General features: G+C 51.2%; 2 protein-coding genes across 5 annotated transcripts in view; one reads left to right on the forward strand and one right to left on the reverse strand.

Annotated features, from left to right (window-relative positions):
- Positions 1-613: 613 nt before the first annotated feature.
- Positions 614-20467, reverse strand: ARMC6 (armadillo repeat containing 6). Of its 4 annotated transcripts, none has more exons than XM_047776474.1 (8): positions 20329-20467; positions 12927-13096; positions 11443-11525; positions 6330-6903; positions 4470-4615; positions 3651-3782; positions 2914-3051; positions 614-1366 (listed from the first exon to the last, which is right to left on the reverse strand). In XM_047776474.1, the coding sequence occupies exons 2-8, from the start codon at positions 13045-13047 to the stop codon at positions 1154-1156; spliced, it is 1407 nt and encodes a 468-aa protein (XP_047632430.1). In that variant the 5' UTR covers positions 13048-13096; positions 20329-20467; the 3' UTR covers positions 614-1153. The 4 variants fall into 4 exon arrangements, with proteins under 4 accessions (XP_047632430.1, XP_047632431.1, XP_047632432.1 ...); XM_047776475.1 differs by having other exon boundaries at positions 20225-20335; XM_047776476.1 differs by lacking the exon at positions 20329-20467 and adding an exon at positions 12209-12392 and having other exon boundaries at positions 12927-13018.
- Positions 20368-20624, forward strand: part of SUGP2 (SURP and G-patch domain containing 2) — a 35609-nt gene continuing 35352 nt past the window's right edge. The window contains exon 1 of the transcript XR_007134420.1: positions 20368-20502. The gene's annotated coding sequence lies outside the window, so the exon portion shown is untranslated. The remainder of the gene's footprint in view (positions 20503-20624) is intronic.

Raw genomic sequence — 20624 nt, forward strand, 5'->3', positions numbered from 1 at the left:
GCAGAGAAGAAGAGCTGGGATGTACCAGGTACTGCTGCCTGGGGACCCCCCAAAAACACTTGTGGGATGGGCACTGGGGGTGGCAACAGTGATGCCCATCTCACAGATGGAGAAACCGAGGCTAAGAGAGGGAAGGCGGGCTGCCAGGGAGTGAGGACCTCGACGTGCTCAGCCAGGAGAGAGTAGGACAGTTCTCCTGGGGTGAGTCAGGTGCTGAAGCTAGACACTGGGTGTCTCCCATGTGCCCAGCTCTGCTCCCACACCCCTTGGAGGGGGCTCTCTCCCCTCCCCATTCCCCATAGGATCAAATCAAGGCTCAGGGAGGTTACATCACCGGCTCAAGGCCACAGAGCTGAGGTGGATGAGATAGTGGGCACCCCAGCCCCCTCAAGGCAACGCACATTCAGAAACAGTGACCTTGTTCATAGATCCCAAGTCTGAGGATGACCCCGGCAGCCCACCCCTCTGAGGTGACAGTGAATCATGTTTCCCAGGTTGTTTCCCTTTGCTTTCCTCAGCAAACCCATGGCCGCCCCAAACATGCACCCCACCCCAGTTCCTTGGAGCCACTGGCTACAGCCCCCATGCCCCACAGCTATGGAATAGACTCCTCCCTTGTTCAACCAACAGTTTTATTACCAGGCAACACTGGCTTGCCTGGGACACAGAGTGACAAACAAGCCTTGGTCCCTGCCCTCTGTTCAGCACAGCCAGGCATCTGTGATCCATTTCACAGGTGAGAGAAACAGTAGTAGGAGTGAGAACGGGCATGTAGCAACAGAAGTGGGATCCCTGCCCTGCTTTGAGGTTGGCCAGTATGGTTTCCCTATTTCAGGCAGACTTTTGGCCCTAAGCAATGTTCAGGGACCACTTCTACTAGGAGGCGGTGTGGGGTAGGGCGGCACAGAACAAATGATCCTGATGCTTGCAGCGGTGAGGGGACCAGCACGCAGGGAGGCTGGGAACCAGGGGCTGCTTTCTGCTGTGTAGGTGCCTCCCTGATGCTCCCTTCCCACTCTCTGGCCAACACTTGGTACCCATCAGAAAACACCTCTCTTGGGGGGAGAGAATCTAATCCTGCCCCCACCCCAACCCTGAACTGTTTCTGAGTCACGTGACTCACCCAGAGTCACAGCTCAGCCTGAGCCTGGGGTCATGGTGCCAGGTTGCCCTTCTGGCCAGTCCACAGCTCTTGGAGTTCAACGTGGCAGCCCAGGTCCCGCAGGGCGGCCTTGGCCACGTCCTCACAGTCACGGTGGGCAGCACGGGCCTGAGAAATGAGGGCCTCAGCCCCCAGGTCCAGGATGGGCTGTGAGAAGGCTTGGCTGCGGGCCACCAGGTTTCGTATCAGCATGCAGGCCTGTTTCTAGAAGGGAGAACAGAAGATGACTGGCTGTGAGCTGGCAGGGGGCTGGGGGGGTGGGGCACTCGAGGACGGTCCACACTGACCTTGGGATCCTCAACATAATACAACATGACTGCAGCCAACATTCAGCAGGGGCTGATGCTATGACTCATCAGGCTAGATTCATGCCTTCACTTCATCCTTGTGGAAGTCCTGGGAGGCAGGACTAATCCTCCCATCTCCCAGGTGAGGAGACTGAAGCTCAGGATAGCCAAGTGCTTTGGCGAGTGTGGCTGATCCCTCAGGTTTGGGACCCAAAGTCTCCAAGCAATATCCCCTGATGCTGGCAAGAGCCTGGCCAGGTGGCAGGGGAGGAGGGCAGGGAGACAGTGGGAAGAGTGGGGTTGTACTCAGGGTCCATCTGTCACTTATAGTGTTACTCATCCAGTCAACATTTGTGCTCTGTGTGATCTGCCCAGAGTGGGTGCTGAGAAGCATCCCACCACGGCGTCCACCACCAGTGAGACAGCAGACGAGAAGCAGGTGAGTGTGAGGACCTGCCTGGACAGAGTGGACAGGAGATGGGCCAGCCAAGGAAATAGCATCCTGGAGGAGGGACCAGCAAGAACGAAGGCCTGGTATGTCTCAGGACTGACAAGGAGGCCCCTGTGCCGGGAGGGTATGAAAAGTGGGAGGCAGGGAGCGCCCTGGGGGCCACTACAGGGAGGAGTGTAGGTTTCTGGCAGGGCTGTGCCTTGCCCTGTCTACACTTCAGCTTTGCTGACTCCACAGCAAGGTGTGGACAGCGGTTTCACACGCAAAACAAAAAGCAGCAAGAGTTTCCTTCGTGGCTCAGCAGTTAACGAACCTGACTAGGATTCATAAGGACAAGGGTTCGATTCCTGGCCTCGCTCAGTGGGTTGGGATCCGGCGTTGCCATGAGCTGTGGCATAGGTTGCAGAAGTGGCTCGGATCCTGAGTTGCTGTGGCTGTGGCTCAGGCCAGCAGCTGTACCTTTGATTCGACTCCTAGCCTGGGAACTTGCATATGCTGTGGGTGCAGCCCTAAAAAAAAAGAAAAAACCAAAAACACACAAAGCAACAGCCTAAGGTAGGGCAGGGAACCTTCCCCAAACCTCAGGAGATCCCCATCTGCTAGTCCCCTCCAACATCCCTATTCCTTCCCCCCAGATCCCCCTAAGAGACTGTCAGGAATGGAAAAGATCAAATGCAAGAAGAGAAAGGAGGAGTTCTCTAGTGGCCTAGTGGTTAAGGGTCTGGAATCGTCACTGCAATGGCAAGGATTTGATTCTTGGCCAGGGAACTTCTGCATGCCTTGGGTGTGCCAAAAAAAAAAAAAAAAAAAAAAAGCCAAGGAACAGGAAAGGAGAAATGCAGAATTCAGCATTTCTGGAGGTGGAAAGAAGACGACCATGGAGGCTTAGTTCATAATAGGGATGGGACAGGGACAAAGAGGCTCTGCATCCTACACCAAACCCTCCCAACCCTCCCAACCTGCATTCTGGCCTCTTGCCTGACCTGCCCACCTCTTCCTGTCCCAATGCCTACCTGAACGCCAGCCTCCTGCGGGTGTGCCTTCATGGCCTGCAGTGCAGCCAAGGCCCCACCGCCCTCCATGATGACCCGGCTGTTCTCTGGTTTGCGCAGAGCCAGGACACACAGGGCTGCACAGCTCTGCTCACACACCTGCGGGGTGGGTCACAGGGATGGCTGAGGGGAGGCAGACAGACTCCCACCATCATCAGCTCCCCAGGTGAATGCCCTGCAACCTCACCTGGACAGACCACTGTCAGCCTGTATGTGTAAAACTGGACCAGAAATAACAGAAATGATGCCAGGGTACATCATCCAAGCTCTTGGGGTGACAGTCTGGCCCCAGGTTCCTTGCTTGCCCCCACCCTAGCCCTCACTCACCCTGCCCCCACCCCCTTTTCTTTTCTTTTCTTTAACTTTGTTAGGGCTGCACCCGTAGCATATGGAAGGTCCCAGGCTAGGGGTTGAAGCGGAGCTGTAGCCACTGGCCTACGCCACAGCTACAGCCACGCTGGATCCTCAACTCACTGAGGGAAACCAGGAATCGAACCCACATCCTTACGGATCCTAGTCGGGTTCGTTAACTGCTGAGCCATGAAGGGAACTCCCCGCCACTCTCTTACTCACCCTAGACCTGGCCCTGCCTCAGATGGGAAAGACCCCTGTGTAGATATAGATACTGATCTGGGACTCCAGCCACGCTGCCTCACCTCGCATGTCCCCCCACCCCCATCCTGCCCTTAAGTGCATACCTGGGGACTGGCCAGGTGCCGAGTCATAGCGGCCACAATGGACTCTGTTCCGCCAGCACGCACAATGGCATCCTTCACATCATCGTTGCCTGCAATGGCCCTCAGTGCACTCAGCACTTGCTTCACAAGGTCCTGAATGGGGGCAACACACGGGTCACCTCCAGCTCCCTTCTTCTGAGCAGCACCAGGCACTAACTGCTTGGTTTCTGGATTGCGGCAGGGGGGTCTCAAGGGAGGATCTGGGGCTGCTTTAACATCTGCTCTCTGAACAACAAGTGGCAGGGAACAGCAGGGCTGTCACTTGCTATATAGAGAAGGCAGGGGAAGCTCCAGGAGGTGGATCTGGAGGCTCTGGCCACCTGTATCCAGGCCAGGGGTTTGGATGACTTTGCTACTCCCCCCACCGCCCACCACCACTGAAGGGCGTGTGGCTAAGGCCAGCAGCCAGAGCACAGGTGGGCCTCAATCCAGCATCACACACCTGAGCTGGGGTCAGTGCCAATCTCTGACCACCCACTCTGCTCCTCCCGCTCCTGGTTGAAAATTCAAAGGTGCTAAAGGACAGTGAGAGAGGGCAGGTGGGTTTGTTTTCCCCCTGAACTTTAAAGTTCCTTCTCATGGGTCAACTGAACTTTGATTCTGGGCTCAGTAGCCAGGGCCAGCGTGTTCTGACTCAGCCTGCGTGGCTGAGCAGGGCCCAAAGGGACAGAGTTCACTGCCCGTCCCCCTCCCACTCCTCCCCGCCCCATGTCGAGAGAAATGACCATTGGAAACTTGGGCAAGGGGACTTTGCTCCTTAAGACAACTCTGGATGCCCACCTGGTGGTCATTGCAGTCCGCGAGCAGGGCCACCAGGACGTTGAGGCCCCCAAGGTCGACAACCTCCTGGCAGAACTCATTGCGGACAGCCAGGCGGGACAGGGTGCTGCAGAGCTCACTCAGGATGCTGGGGTTGTCAGGGAATGCTGCAGAGAGGGAAGAAGGAACCGCCGGGATGAGGCGGGGGCGAACCAGCCTCGGCTCAGAGCCAGCTGTCCTGGGAGAAATGGGAATCCTGAATTCCACTCCACCAGGGAAGCTGGGCCACTTTTCCTGGCAGGATGCCCACCTGTATCAGGAAGGCCCCAGTGAACCCCGGGGTGGGGTGGGGGGCCTGCATGGGCCTGTGGCGCCCCCTGCTGGCTGCCAGGGAAGATATGGGAATGTGCCTCCCCCTTTACCATGTCCCAGATAAATTCCAGACTAACTGATGATCTCGACTAAAAAAAGAAAACCATAATAGTGCTAAAATAAGACATCTGAGACTATTTTTATGATCTTGGGTTGGGAATGACCTTTCTAAGTGCAACAGGACACCTAGAAGCTGCAGAGGGATATATGGATAGAGGTAACTGGGGCAAAATTGGACACAGATGCTGAGGATAAAGCTCAGAGGCACCAAGGAGGAGACGCCTAACTGAGGCTGATGGTGGGGAGGAGAGGGTTAGGGCTCTGTGGCAGGAGTGGGGGAGTGGAGGAGTGCAGAGAGCCATGATGACACAGAGCTCAGTGATAGTCAGTTTGAATGTCCCAGTGGACAGGCCATTGCCTTTAATGACTCCATGAACACTTCTCCGTGGAGGTATTCTCCAGATGTGGTAACATCTGTGACCTGTTGACTTTAAGTAAAAGAGATGACCCTTGATGGTCCCGGTGGGCCTCATCCAATCAGCTAAAGGCCTTAAGAAGGAAAATGAGGCTTCCCAGAGGAGGAGGAACTACCTGAGCCTCCAGCCTGCTTCACAGATTTCAGGTTCAAAAGCCCCACAACCAGTTCCTTGCAATAAACCTCTCTCTGTATGTGTACACACACACACACACACACACACACACACACACACACACACACACACACACGCATATATCCTATTGGTTCTGTCTCTCTGGTAGCACCCTAACTGGTCTGAGCTCCTATAAATAAACACAGAAGATGCAAACTAACCCTAGGAAAAGCAGCCCAATTTTGCAGATGGTCAGGACCAGTTTTCACCCTCTCTGGAGGTGTGGAGGGGAGTGTGAGGCAAGCCCACCTCCCCTGCCTATAGTGCCAGAGTCACACACATGGGCCTGGCCACAGAGCCACAGGGCAGGCTGGGAAGGGAAACTCCTTTCTCTAGCACTTTCTGTGCACCAGGCCCTAGTCAGGCCTTTTCCAGTAGATGTAGTGGACTAGGGACAGGGGCTTTCACACAAAAACATCAGTGTTGTGACTGTGATTGGCTCATCAGAGTCACCCCTGAGTTAGGCACATGGACATGCAGAAGAACTGATGGCCAAGTGTAAACCAAGGTGTAAACCTCTGCCTGGGAGTGGCCATGGTGCCAGCAACACCCTCCTATCTTTGGGAGTCAACAGCCTTATTTTTCTCCTTGAGGAGCCACTCTTCTCCACTCTTAGTCTGTGTTATTGCACAGGGCTGAGCCCCCTCCCCAAATGGCTCTGAGATGAACACGGGACCTGGTCCTGGCCAGTGAGTGCTGGCTTGGAACTCTACTGGAACAACCAGGAGTAAGGACACTGCTCTGCTAGGGCTGCCATGCAGATGGGACCACACTGACAGACAAGCACAGCCTGGAACCAGCCATGCCTAAAGCAGTCATAACCCTCCCTGACTCTCACTCTTGCCACATTGGCTCCTACCTTTGGCAGCCTCAATGAGCACCTTCAAGCCTCCATTCTCCTGCACAATCATCTTGGCATGGTCATGGGCATGGCCGAAGGGCACACGGATGTCATCATCAAAGGTCATGACCCGTAGGGCCCAGCAAGCCTCCCTGACCACGTCAGCACAGTGCCTGTGCCGGGAAATGGCACCGGTCAGCAGGGGCAGCACACCAGCCTTCACCAGGCTCTGCCGGTTCTGCTCATGCTTTAGGCAGGCATGGCGCACACAACGGATCCCAGAGCTGGTCACATTGGCTGAGTCGGCATTCCTAGCCAGTGTGGCCACCAGCAGCTGCAGGCCCTGGGTGTCCAGGAGGTCAGGCTGGCCCTCAGTCAGGGCTGACAGGGCATTGAGGGCCTGGATCAGGAGGCCGGGGTCACCTGCCGCGGCCAACTTCCAGGTAGCAAGGAGGATGGGGTAGGCCCCCTTCTCGGCTGCCAGGAAGCGACAGGCTTTGTGCTGCTTGCATTGTTCACAAAAGCGGGCAAGGTGGGCTGATGCCTCCCGGGGGTGAGAGTGGGCCACGGACTCCTGCAGATCATCCAGGGCCTAGGGAACAGAGGAGAAACCTCAGTGTCAGCTCAGTCAAAGAGGGTCACAGTGACAGTGCTGCACCCCTGTGAGATTCCCTCCCTGAGATCTGGGCCTTGGCGGAAGTTCTATGGCAGCTTCTACACCTGTTTAAGAGTCTTAAGCTTGAGGAATTCCCATCATGGCTCAGGTGCTAACAAACCTGACTAGCATCCATGAGGATGTGGGTTTGATCCCTGGTCTCGCTCAGTGGGTTAAGGATCCCTTGCTGTGAGCTGTGGTGTAGGTTGCAGATGTGGCTCAGATCCCTTGCTGTGGCTGTGGTGTAGGCTGGAAGCTACAGCTCCGATTCAACCACTAGTGTGAGAACCTCCATATGCTGTGGGTACAGCCCTAAAAAGACCAAAAAAAAAAAAAAAGTATTAAGCTTGAGAGGCAACAGAGAGAGACTGGCCTTGCCATCTCAGTGTCCCTGCCTAGGAGCTACAGACACGGTTGTTTTACCTATATTCAACTCTAAGCCCCATGGGGAAAAATGTAAAATGAGTGAAGACAATTTGAACAGGACAGACAAGTCTAGCTTCCATTCAATGCCATGGCCTTAGGACCTGCCCCAGCTTGAGCTCAAGATGAACACATGCCCCTATAACATATGACATCATTTGCATACCAGCCCTAGGGAGGGTGGGTCTACAGATGCCATCAGCCCAAAGAGCTTTGATTTGCTCCTGATTGCCATGGAAGACAAGAATGCCTGTCGGTCAAGTCTCACTGAGTTCAGATTTGTAGACTTAACTGAGTATATGTTATGAAACAGACTAGTAAGAAATAGGTTAAAATCAGGAGTTCCTGTCATGGTGCAGCAGAAATGAATCTGACTAGGAACCATGAGGTTGCAGGTTCGATCCCTGGCCTCGATCAATGGGTTAAGGATCTGGTGTTGCCATGGTGTAGGCCGGCAGCTCCCATTAGACCTCTAGCCTGGGAATCTCCATATGCCACAGGTGTGGCTCTAAAAAAATAAATAAATAAAAATACATAAATAAATAGGTTAAAACCAGAATACGTTACTTGAATGGACATTTCTTTTTTTTTTTTTTTTTGGCTGTGCCTGTGACACATGGGAATTTCTAGGCCAGGGACTGAACCCATGCCATAGTAGTAACCCAGGCTGATGCAGTGACAATGCCGGGTCTTTAACCCACCATGCCACAACAGAACTCCTGAATAGACATTTCTTCAAAGATAACACAGATGGCCACTAAGCACATGAAAAGATGCTCAACATCACACAAATCATTACAGAAATGCAAATAAAACCCCACAACGTGACATCATCACACCCATTAAAGTGGCTACTATTAAAAAAACCCCAAATGAATAGAGAATAACAAGTGTTGGCCAGGACTTGGAGAAATTGGAACCCTGTTGCCCGGTTGGTGGGAAAATAAAATGGTACAGTTGCTGTAGAAAGCAGTACATTGGTTCCTCAAAAAATTAAACCAAGAGATACAGCAAGAGATTCCACTTCTAGGTATACAACCAAAAGAACTGAAAGCAGAGTCTCAAAGAGATGTTTGCCCACTCATATTCACAGGATTATTACTACTAATTTTTTTGGCTTTTTGTTTTAAATTTTTGGCCACATCCATGGCATGCAGAAATTCCCAGGCCAGGGATCAAACCGGTGCCACAGCAGTGACCTGAGCCACAACAGTGACAACACCAGTTGCTTAACCAGCTAGGCCACCAAGGAAATCCATCATCAGCATTTTTTGTTTGTTTTGTTTTGCTTTTTTGCTTTTTAGGGCCACACCCGTGGCATAAGGAAGTTCTCAGACTAGGGGTCAAATCGGAGCTGCAGCTGCCAACCTACACCACAGCTCACGGTAATGCCAGATCCCCAACCCACTGAGCGAGGCCAGGGATCAAACCCGAATTCTCATGGATAGTAGTTGGATTCGTTTCCATTGCACCACCATGGGAACTCCCTCAGCAGCATTATTATTTTTTTTTTTTGTCTTTTTGTTGTTGTTGTTGTTGTTGCTATTTCTTGGGCCGCTCCCTCAGCATATGGAGGTTCCCAGGCTAGGGGTTGAATCGGAGCTGTAGCCACCGGCCTACGCCAGAGCCACAGCAACGCGGGATCCGAGCTGCGTCTGCAACCTACACCACAGCTCACGGCAACGCCGGACCGTTAACCCACTGAGCAAGGGCAGGGACCGAACCCGCAACCTCATGGTTCCTAGTCAGATTCGTTAACCACTGCGCCACGACGGGAACTCCTCAGCAGCATTATTAATAGCAGTCAAAAAGCAGAAGCTACCTGAGTGTCCATCAGTGGATGAACGGATAAGCAAAATGTGGTGTATTAGGAGTTCTCTTGTGGCTCAACAAGTCAATGATCTGGGGTAGTCACTGCTGTGGCTCTGGTTACAGCTGTGGTGCAGATTCAATCTCTGGCCCAGAAACTTTCACGTGGTACAGGTTCCATCTCTGGCCCAGAAACTTTCACATGCTGCAGGTGCAGCCAGGAAAAAAAAATGTGAGAGTTCCCCTGGTAGCTCAGTGGTACTGAACCTGTTTGGTATCCATGAGGATGTGGGTTCAATCCCTGGCCTCGTTCAGTGGTTAAGGATCTGGCATTGCCATGAGCTTGGTCTCAGACATGGCTCAGATCCCATATTGCTATGGCTGTGGCGTAGGCTGGCAGCAACAGCTCCAATTAGACCCCTAGCCTGGGAACTTCCATATGCTGTGGGTGCAGCCCTAAAAAGACTATATACATATTTTATATATATATATATATATATATATATATATATATATATATGTAATCATACAATGAAATATTATTCAGCCATAAAAGGAAGGAAATCCTTGGAGTGGCTCATCGGGTTAAGAACCCAACTAGTAACCATGAGGATGCAGGTTTGATCACTGGCCTTGTATGGTTGGTTAAGGATCTGGTGTTGCCACAAGCTGCTGCATAAACCACAACTGTGGCTCAGATCTGATCCCTGGCCCGGGAACTCTGTTATACAGCAAGGCAGCCAAAAGGGAAAAAAAAAAAGGAAGGAAATTCTGACAATACTACCACATGGATGAATCTTGATGACATTATTCTAAGTGAAATAAGCCAGTTACAACAGGACAAGTACTGTGGGAGTCCCCTTAGGTTCACACCCAGGGCCACCTCCTTTATCCTCCTCTTTTGTCACTATGCTTTCTGGCTGCAAGGTGAGTCATTTTTTTTTCCCTTTGGATCTCAATTTTACCATCTGTTAAATGGGGATAACAACCCATCAGAAAACCAGGGATAGAGTTCCCACCGTGGCACGGTGGCTTGTGTTGCTACTGAGGTCCAAGTTCGATTCCTGGCCCAGCGCAGTGGGTTAAAAGGATCCAGTGTTGCCACAGCTGTGGCTGGGATTCAACCCCTGGCCCGGGAACTTCCATATGCTGTGCGTGTGGCCATAAAATAAAAAAAATTCAAAAAAAGCAAGCAAGCAAACAAGCCAGGGATGACGCGACCTACTTCAGGTTTGCTTAAGTGCTACAGGGATAGGCTGTAACATGCCAGTAAAGAGTTGGTGCTCAATAAGTGACATCCTTGGTGTCCCCAACGTGGCTCAGCGGTAACGAACCCAACTAATATCCATGAGGATGCGGGTTTGATCCCTCACCTTGCTCAGTGGGTGGGGGATCCAGCATGGCTGTGAGCTGTGGTATAGGTCACAGATGCGGCTTGGATCTGGTGTTGCTGTGGCTGTGGCATAGGCCAGCAACTACAGCTCTGATTGGACCCCTAGCCTGGGAACCTCCATATGCCATGGATGCAGCCTTAAAAAGACAAAAAAGGAGTTCCCGTTGTGGCGCAGTGGTTAACGAATCTGACTAGGAACCATGAGGTTGCGGGTTCGGTCCCTGCCCTTGCTCAGTGGGTCAACGATCCGGCGTTGCCAGGAGCTGTGGTGCAGGCTGCAGACGCGGCTCGGATCCCGCGTTGCTGTGGCTCTGGTGTAGGCCGGTGGCTACAGCTCTGATTCAACCCCTAGCCTGGGAACCTCCATATGCCGTGGGAGCGGCCCAAGAAATAGCAAAAAGACAAAAAAAAAAAAAAAAAAAGTGACAGCCTTACTATGATCCCACTCTTGTCCTGGGATTCCTGTTGATTTTTCTGAGCAAACTCAGTAAGCAGGAGACCACAGAGGGGCTCCTTCAAGTCATCCTTCACCTCAACACCAGGACAAACATGAATGCTGTCAGCCCCTCAGGCCCCAAGTGCTAGCCACTCCCTGTCCATCCCATCAGCTCCAATCTCAGAATGTGGCACTTGGGTGGGAGGGCAGAACAAGGTGGCCCCCCAAGAGGCCCTCAGGCATGGACTCAGGAAGGTTTGGCTGCAAACTTAGGCTCACCTGTGCTCCCTAGGCAGGCTCAGATCTTCTAAGTCTGTGCCTGCCATTTGGGAACCAGGAAAGAGGTGCCCCCAACAGAGTTTTGGGGTGACGTGGGCCCATACCTGTAAGACCCATGTGGGCTGCCCTCTCCTACCTGCAGGATGTCATGTATAGGCTCCTGGGCTCCATCCGCAGACACCTTCGGCGTCATCTTTACAATGTTGCTCAGATCAACCCCTGCGGCAGAGGGGGGAGTTAGGAAACAAGTGGCAGCCATCACCCCTATGGGCCTGAGTCACACAGCATATCTCTTCAGCTGGGACCACCCTACTCTGGAGGCCGTCAGAGATCTGCCCAGCTCCCTACCCTACCCCCACCCTCTTGGGCAGGGCCCAGCAGCCACTCCCATACCAGGATGCAGGGCAGGGTCTTTGCACCTTAGCCCCGTCCAGTCAAAGGAAGCAGAGGACTTTCGAGGCTGCACAACAGCACTGCAGTAAGGGACACACTCTGTCTAGTGGGCTGAGAGGGGAGGGGAACCCATGGCCTTCTCCCTGGGGGCTCCCATTGTTCTTCATCCGGGCGGCATCTCAGCCCTTACCGGCACCCCCAAAGGAAGCCCCCACTGTGCAGAACACATCTAAGTGCCCCTCCAGCTCCTATCCAGTGTCTATACCCTACTCTGTGCCCAAGAGGCCAGCTTCTGACCTCTAAAGCTGGATCCCAGGGCTCCCTTGCCCTCCAGCATCTGAGTGGGCTTGACCAATGGGAAGCAGGACTTGAGATCAGGGGCAGGAGTGGGAGGGCAGTGTGTTCATTTCCAGCTTCCTGTCTCTGCCTCTGTCAGGTAACCTTCATCCCCAGCTATAGCCTGTTGTGGAGCGGGGAGGTCCTGGATGTGGCTGGCAAGGTCTCCTAACCTTGCCCACACAATCGCAGAGAATTCCCTCTTAACTGCTCTCCTCCACGGCCCAGCCTGCGCATGCCACCTGGTGACCAACATTCCTTCTGCCTCCATGAACACAAGCTGGGGTGCAGGTGGGGCAGGGAGGTAGGTGGCCCTGTTTCTTGCGAGGTGGTCAAGAAAAGTCTCTTCAGGAGTTCCTGTAGTGGCACAGTGGGTTAAGAACCTGATTAGTATCCATGAGGATGCAGGTTCAATCCCTGGCCTTGCTCAGTGGGTCAGGCATCCAGCATGGCCGTGAGCTGTGGTATAGGTCACAGATATGGCTCGGATCCAGCGTGGCTATGGCTGTGGTGTAGGCCAGCAGCTGCAACTCCAATTTGACCCCTAGCCTGGGAACTTCCCTGTGCGGCAGGTGTGGCCTAAAAAGCAAAAAAAGAAAAAAGAAAAGTCTCATCAAAGAAGTGACAGTGTAAACGAGACCCACTTTGAAGGACCCAGCCCTTGGATGTCAGGGTGAGGTCCAGGCAAATAGAGTGTGGGCACCACTGAGGTGGGAGTGGGTGGCCAGCTGCCTGGGGCAGAGTGCAGAGAGGGGACAGGACCAGGCCTGTCATGCCAGGAGGGATGGCGTCAGGGCAGGACATCACTCCTGCAGGTTAAGAGCTGTAGACTGGAGGTGACTGTCTGGCAAAGAGCCCGACCATCGCTGAGACCAAGCTCCACTGCCCTACCTTGTGATTCAAACTGCTTCACAGCCTCTTTCACTGCCTCCTCTGGCCCCATCTCAAACTCCTCGATGTTCTCACGAACAGCCGCATCAAAGGTCTCTTGGGTGATGCGTTTGGAGGCCATCTTTAGCTCCTCCGTGTGCGGCCAAAGGTGCCCAACAGATGCTCCCAAGCTGAGAAGGTGAGAAGAAAGTTTCATTGAGGGTGAGATGGCAACTGAGAACCTGGCCACCATTTAGGGAGCAGCTACAAGGGGCCAGAGCCTAAAACCATCCTGGAAAAATTCTTATGACCTGAGTCACAGGAAAGGGTGATATCTCAATACCCACAGAATGTCTAAAAGTACAGAAGAGGCAGGTAGTACACCAGATTTTACTTAAGAAATGGAGAATGGTGGCGTTCCCATCTTGGTTCAGTGGTTAACAAACCCGACTAGAATCCATGAGGATGCAAGTTCTGTTCCTGGCCTCACTCAGTGAGTTAAGGATCTGGCGTTGCTGTGGCTGTGGTGTAGGCTGGTGTCTACAGCTCCGATTCAATCCCTAGCCTGAGAACTTCCATATGTAGAAAGCATGGCCCTAAAAAGCAAAAAAAAAAAAAAAAAAAAAAAGATCCCCATGGGTTGCAAAACCATGAGGTGTAAAATTTATGTAACCTGACAATGGGTGGACAGTATCTAGGCCCACTGTGTGATTTCAGGTCAACAAAAGAGAAACCCAACTAAACTTGCCCCCCAACAAGCACAAAATGCACTTGTGAAGTCATCTTGCTGAAAACTCAGACCCAAATCTCAGTCCATCTTGCTGAATGCCAGCCCATATGGGATTTAGCAGTTAAAATGTAGCTAATACAATCGAGAGACTGAATGTACGTTGTTGTTATTTTTTTTTCTTTTTAGGGCCACACCTGTGGCATATGGACGTTCCAGGGCTAGGGATCAAATCAGAGCTACAACTGTCAGCCTATGCCACAGTCAGATCCAATCCACATCTGTGAACTACATGGAAGCTTGTGGCAATGCCAGATCCTTAACCAAGTGAGCGAGGCCAGGGATCAAACCTGCATCCTCATAGATACTATGTTGGGTTCTTAACCTACTGAGCCACAACAGGAACTCCTGAATGTACTTTATTTTTAGTTCATTTTAATATAAATAGCTACGTGTGATGAGTGGCTGCCATACTGAGCAGCAAGATTCTAGAGCTGTTGACTAGTTTATAGGAAATTGAGGACAAAGAGACAAGTCAACCAATATCAGAGGGATATGATCTGCAAAATCCCCACAAAGGAGGCAGCCTCAGCTACAGGAAAAATACCTAGGGCTTTCAACAAATAAATCACAAAAACAATGAAAAGGAGTGGGGGTCCTTCAATAGATGAACGGACAAACAAAATGTGGAGTGTCCATACAATGGAATATTATTCAGCCATAAAAAACAAAGCCCTGACGCATGTTACGATGTCAATGAACCTCCAAAACACACTGACTAAAAGAGTCACGATTCATATAGCCCACACTGTTGTGTGAACCCATTCATACGAAATGTCCAGAACAGGCAAATCCACAGAGATAGAAAGTAGATTAGTGAGTGGTTGCTAGGGGCTGGGGGGTGAACAGGTAGGGGACTAGGGAATGACTGCTAATGGGTACAGGGTTTCCTTCTGAGGTGATAAAAATGTTCTGGAATTAGTGGTTAAGCAACTTTTAATCACTACAGAATTCCCATTGCGGCTCAGTGGAAAAGAGCCTAACTAGTATCCGTGAGGATGCAGGTTCAATCTCTGGCTTTGATCAGTGGGTTAAGGATCTGGATGTGATCTGTGGTGTAGTTCAAAGACACAGCTCAGAACCTGATTTGCTGTTTCTATGGCTATGGTGTAGGCTGGCAGTTATAGCTCCAATTCGACCCCTATCCTGAACTTCCATATGCCATGGGTGCAGCCCTAAAAAGACAAATAAACAACCCCCCCCCCAAAAAAAACCCCAAGTTGCACGCTTCATGTGGGTGAATATTATGGTATGCAAACTACAGCTCAATGAAAAAGTTCTCTTTGGAGTTCCTACTGTGACACACTGGGATTGGTGGCATCTCTGGAGCACAGGGATGCAGGTTAGATCCCTGGCCCAGCAAAGTGGGTTAAGGATCCGAGGTTAAGACCACAGCTCAGATCTGATCCCTGGCCGAGGAACTCAACATGCTATGGGGCAGCCAAAAAAGAAAAAAGAAAAAGAAAGAGAAAAGTACTCTTCTATTTAAAAATCAAAAACAATTGGAGTTCCCATTGTGGCTCAGCGGTAATGAACCCAACTAATATCTATGAGGATACGGGTATAATTCTTGACCTTGCTCAGTGGGTTAAGGATCCAGCATTGCCATGAGCTGTGGTGTAGGTCACAGACACGGCTTGGATCCAGTGTTGCTATGGCTATGCATAGGCCAGCAGATATAGCTCTGATATGCCCCCTAGCCTGGGAACTTCCATATGCTTCAGGTGTGGCCCTAAAAAAGCAAAAATAGGTAAGTAAGTAAATAAATAAAATAAGAAAATAAAAAACCAAGTTCCCGAATCAAATAAAAAAATAAAAAACAAGGAGTTCTCGTTGCAGGGCAGTGGAAATGAACTTGACAAGTTCTAACCCTAGTTGTTAACCCTAACCTTAACCCTAATCCATGAGGATGCAGGTTCGATCCCTGGACTCGCTTGTGGGTTAAGGATCCGGCATTGTCATGGCGGTGGAGTAGGTTGGTTCGGATTCGACCCCAGGCCTGGGAACTTCCATATACCGTGGGAGCAGTCCTAAAAAGCAAACAAAACAAAACAAAAAACCCCACAAACATTACTTTAAAAAAATAAAAAACAAATGGAAAACTTTATAAGTCAACTATACTCGAATAAATTTTTTTTTTAAAAAAGAATAACTTAAAAAAAAAAAAAAAAAGGGAAATCCAGCGCAGGTACACACTGGAGTGCAAGGGATACTATCAGTAGTTACATGACCCAGCACCTTGGACAGTGCCTTTTCCTTTAGGAGGTTGGGGACAGATCATAGAGTTAAATGAGACAAAAGCTTCAGTAAAAGAACCAGTGATCTTGACAAGATGGTCACCAGGGTGCAAGCAGTTTGTTAACAGCTAATATCTGCCACTCATTCTCTCTTTTATCTTTTTAGGGCCGCACTCGAGACTAGGAGTCAAATCAGAGCTACAGCTGCACAGCCATAGCAACTTGGGATCCGAGTCACATCAGCTCCCGGCAATGCTAGATCCTTAACCCACTGAGTGAGGTCAGGGACCAAACCTACATCCTCATGGATACTGGTCAGGTTCTTAACCTGCTGAGCCACAACGGGAACTTCCACCCTCTCTTTGTAGTGAGGAGGGACCAGCCTCAGGCCAAGAGCCTAACAGAGGTTAACAACTTTTAAAATTTCATTTGTTTTATTATATCTACCTTGTTTATTGCAGCAAAACTACATTTCATATCTTGGAATTATGTCAAGTTTTCACTTAAAATACATCACTTCTTAGAGTTCCCGACGTGGCTCAGTGGAAACAAATCTGACTAGTATCCATGAGGATGCAGGTTCAATCCCTGGCCTTACTCAGTGGGTTAAGGACCAGCACTGCTGTGAGCTGTGGTTTTAGGTCACAGACGAGGCTCAGATCCCAAGTTGCTGTGACATAAGCCCTAGCCTGGGAACCTCCATATGCCACGGGTGCGGCCCTAAAAAAAAAAAAGACCAAAAAAAAAAATCACTTCTTCTTTTTCATTTTGGGGCTGCACCGGAGGCATATGGAGGTTCCCTGGCTAGGGGTCCAATCAGAGCTATAGCCAGCCTTCGCCAGAGCCACAGCAACACAGGATCTGAGCCTCGTCTGTAACCTACACCACAGCTCACAGCAACGCTGGATCCTTAACCCACTGAGCAAGGCAGGAATCAACCACATCCTTATGGATACTAGTCAGTTTCATTAACCACTGAGCCACAATGGGAACTCCACATCACTTCTTACAAGAAGAGTACAAGGTGTGCTGTATAAGGTACACACAGAAGGGTCTCTTACTTCACCAATTAACATTTTGCCATGTTAACTTCTCTACATGAGTGAGTGAGTGCCTATGAGAGTGTGACATATACATCGGCTGAAAGCACTCTCCAGGCATCCTTCAGATCCCTTCCCTCCTGCAGATGTCAGCATGACTCTCCCGAAAAAAGGATTATAAATTCACAGAATGACTGAAATTTAACACAAGAAATTTAACACGGATACAATACTGTTTTCTAACATACAGTACATGATGGATTTTCTTGATTGTTGTAATATTGCCTTTTAAGACAGTTTGTGTTTTTTTCTGGTCCTGGGTACCATTCCAGAATTATGCATCACCAAAAGCACAGAAAGTGTGTTAGGAGGACAAAGGCACAGCGGGTACTAGGACAGTGACATGGGAATGTGAAAATTTGGGCCATGTGAGAAACAAGCCACTAAAGCCCTCACTTCTCTTTGTGGAGGCAGCACAGGATGTGAGTATTCCATCTGTGTTTGTGTAGATACTTTGGGCGGGGGTAGGGGAGGGAGGATAGGCTCCAGGATCAGCCAGGGGGGCTCAAATTCCAGGCCCTCCACTTAACCTCACTATTGGTCAAATCTCTCATGTGTGACGCAGGAACAAGCACAGAATCTACCTCATAGAGGTGCAGTGAAAATTCATCCAATCAGTTCCTACAAAGCACTAAGAACAGGACTTAGCACAGAGCTCAATAAACATCAGTTAGCTGTTCTTTTCCTTTGTTGCTTAAGAAGTAATTCAGCCAGTTCATGGGGGGCAGGGCACCAAACATCTTCCCTCACTCCCTCACAGATATCCCCCCTCTCTATTCCCATGAAGAATCAGGGAGCCTGGTTACGGGCTGTTAAGGCTTTCCAAGATCAAAAGTGAAGGAAAAGCTTAAGGATGTTCTGTTTTAAGATAAAGAGTTTCTGGAGTTCCCTTGCAGCACAGCTGGTTAAGGATCTGGGGTGGTCACTGCAGGGCTCAGGTTGTTTCTGTGGTGCAGTCCCATCCCTGGTCTGGGAACTTTCTTTTTTTTTTTTTTGTCTTTTTGCTATTTCTTGGGCCGCTCCCGTGGCATATGGAGGTTCCCAGGCTAGGGGTCTAATCGGAGCTGTAGCCACCAGCCTAAGCCAGAGCCACAGCAACGCTGGATCCAAGCCGCGTCTGCAACCTACACCACACCTCCTGGCAACGCCGGATCGTTAACCCACTGAGCAAGGGCAGGGACCGAACCCGCAACCTCATGGTTCCTAGTCGGATTCGTTAACCAATGCGCCATGACGGGAACTCCTGGTCTGGGAACTTTCACTTGCTGTGGGTGGGGCCACACACATACAAAAAAGATAAAAAGTTTCTCGTGGGGAACCTGGACTGTTGGTAGTGGAGAGTTCCTGGTCAGCTTTGAGGGGTGGGAACTTCTGGGCTGAGTGCTGCTGGAGGGACCCTGCTCCTGGCTCAGCCATCAGACATTGCTTTCATCACCCTGGCCATGCTTCAGACCAAATGGGCCAATGGTGAGTGGCCTTTCCATCACAGAAGCACAGCCCTAAAGGGGAACATCACTGCGTCTACTTTAAGGATGAAGAATCTGAAGTTCAGAGAAAGGAAGAACCTGCTGCAGGTCCACAGGCAGTAAGAGGCTTGAATAGGACCCTATCACCCTTTCCTGTCTCGTTAACACCTTCCCTCCACCTGGGTCCTCTGCAGAGCTCCCACCAGTCCTCCTAGACTGCCTCTTCCTGGGAACCTTCCCTGACCACTCAGACAAAGCCGGTGTACTTTTGGCTCCTTCTGCCTCAAGAACTTCCCTCTGTCCAGACTTAAGAGCCCTGAGCTGCAGGGGTCAGTGTTTGGCTCTGGGACCAGCCCTTAGGCCAGACCTTCAGGGTCCCCTAGATCCAGCCCAGCGCTGGGGGCCAGACTGAAAGTACAGATCGTGGAGTTCCCATTGTGGCTCAGTGGCTAACGAATCCAACTAGGAACCATGAGGTTGCGGGTTTGATCCCTGGCCTCATTCAGTGGGTTAAGGATCCGGTGTTGCCTTGAGCTGTGGTGTAGGTCGAAGATGTGGCTCAGATTCCACACTTCTGTGGCTCTGGCATAGGCCGGTGGCTACAGCTCCAATTAGACCCCTAGCCTGGGAACCTCCATATGCCACAGGAGCGGCCCTAGAAAAGACAAAAAAAAAAGACAGAAAGAAAGACAGACAGACAGACAGAAAGAAAGAAAGAAAGGAAAGAAAGTATAGATCTGGAGCTTATGAGAAAGATGGTGCCTGGGAATGGTCACCTGGGAGCCACCTGGGGAACAGCCTCAGCCAGAAGAGGAGAGACAAAGCATTACCAGCTCTGGTACTGCATCCAAGGCATGCTAGGGGGAAGGGAGTCATCAAGGCTCCCAACTGACAGCCAGCTTCCCTTTTAAAGCCACAGTTCTGCTTATCAAAAAAACTGTCCTGATGAGCCAAGGACTCTGCATGATTCCTCTCCCTTCACCTGCCACACCCACCCTGGTTCAGGCGGCCTCACCTGCTTTCTCCCTGCCATACCCAGAGCCTCTACTCTCCACAAGGCAGCCAGAGAGAGACTTGAAAGCTCAGGGACCACCTCACTCACCTATTCAAAATTCTGCAGTGGCTTCCCAACCTTTGAGAACAAGACCCATGAGTTCCCTGGTGGCCTAGCAGTTAAGGATCCCATGTTGTCATTGCTATGGCTTGGGGCACTGCTGTGGCAGCGGGAGTTCTATCCCTGGCCCGGGAAGTCCCACATGCCATGGGTGCGGCCAAAACCAAAACCAAAACCAAAGCCAGTCTCCTTACCAGCACTTTTCCTACCGGGACCTTCTCACCTGTGCTTCCCTGCTTCTTTCTCATTCTTCCCAGCTATCCAAGGGACAGCCTTCATAATCACTCTGGTCAAAGCATCCCCCGCTCTCCCATCACATCACTCTTTTATAATTTTAACATTATCTCAACATGGAGCGAAATAGTTCATTTATTTATTTGCTTTTGCTGTCTAGCCTCCTCCCCAATGAAATTTAACTGCATGAGAGCTGGAGCTTCTTTTGTTAAACACCTTCCTCCATCCCTCCACCCCCACCAGCCTGGCATGGGGACGGACATGCAACAGTCACTCAGTACATATACAGGTGCTGAAAGAATGAATAAATGAAAAGAAAGCGAAAAGCAAGGAAGTGGGTGATTTTGTCTCCTGGCGGCTTCCGTAACAGTCTTTCATTACCCAAAACCAAGTCCCTGAAGGCCGCGCCACGGTCACTAGTCCGACCCCACGGCGTCCACTCCCTGCCTTGCGCGCGAGGGGGCTCGGCAGCCGCTACTTCTCACCCGGTCTTCCCGGCCACGTGGGAAAAGGGTGGGGTTCTCGGCTGTCACCAGCTGCAGCGCCGCTGGTCCCTTTCGGCCGCCGTACGCGCGCAGGCGCGCTGGCGCCGCCTCGCCTCGGCCTCTCTCAGCCTGGAGAACCGCTCCCTGGGTGACCAAGGGTGATCGCGGGTACAGGTAAGGCCAAGAGAGCCAACAGGTGTGAGGCAGCGGCGTCTCTGCCACCTTTTCCGGCCTGCTTCCCGTTACCGCCGCCGCCGGCAGACAAATTTTTTGCCTCAGGAGTATCCGCCCCGAAG

This window comes from Phacochoerus africanus, chromosome 4, assembly GCF_016906955.1.
Source record: "Phacochoerus africanus isolate WHEZ1 chromosome 4, ROS_Pafr_v1, whole genome shotgun sequence".
NCBI classification, from domain to species: domain Eukaryota; kingdom Metazoa; phylum Chordata; class Mammalia; order Artiodactyla; family Suidae; genus Phacochoerus; species Phacochoerus africanus.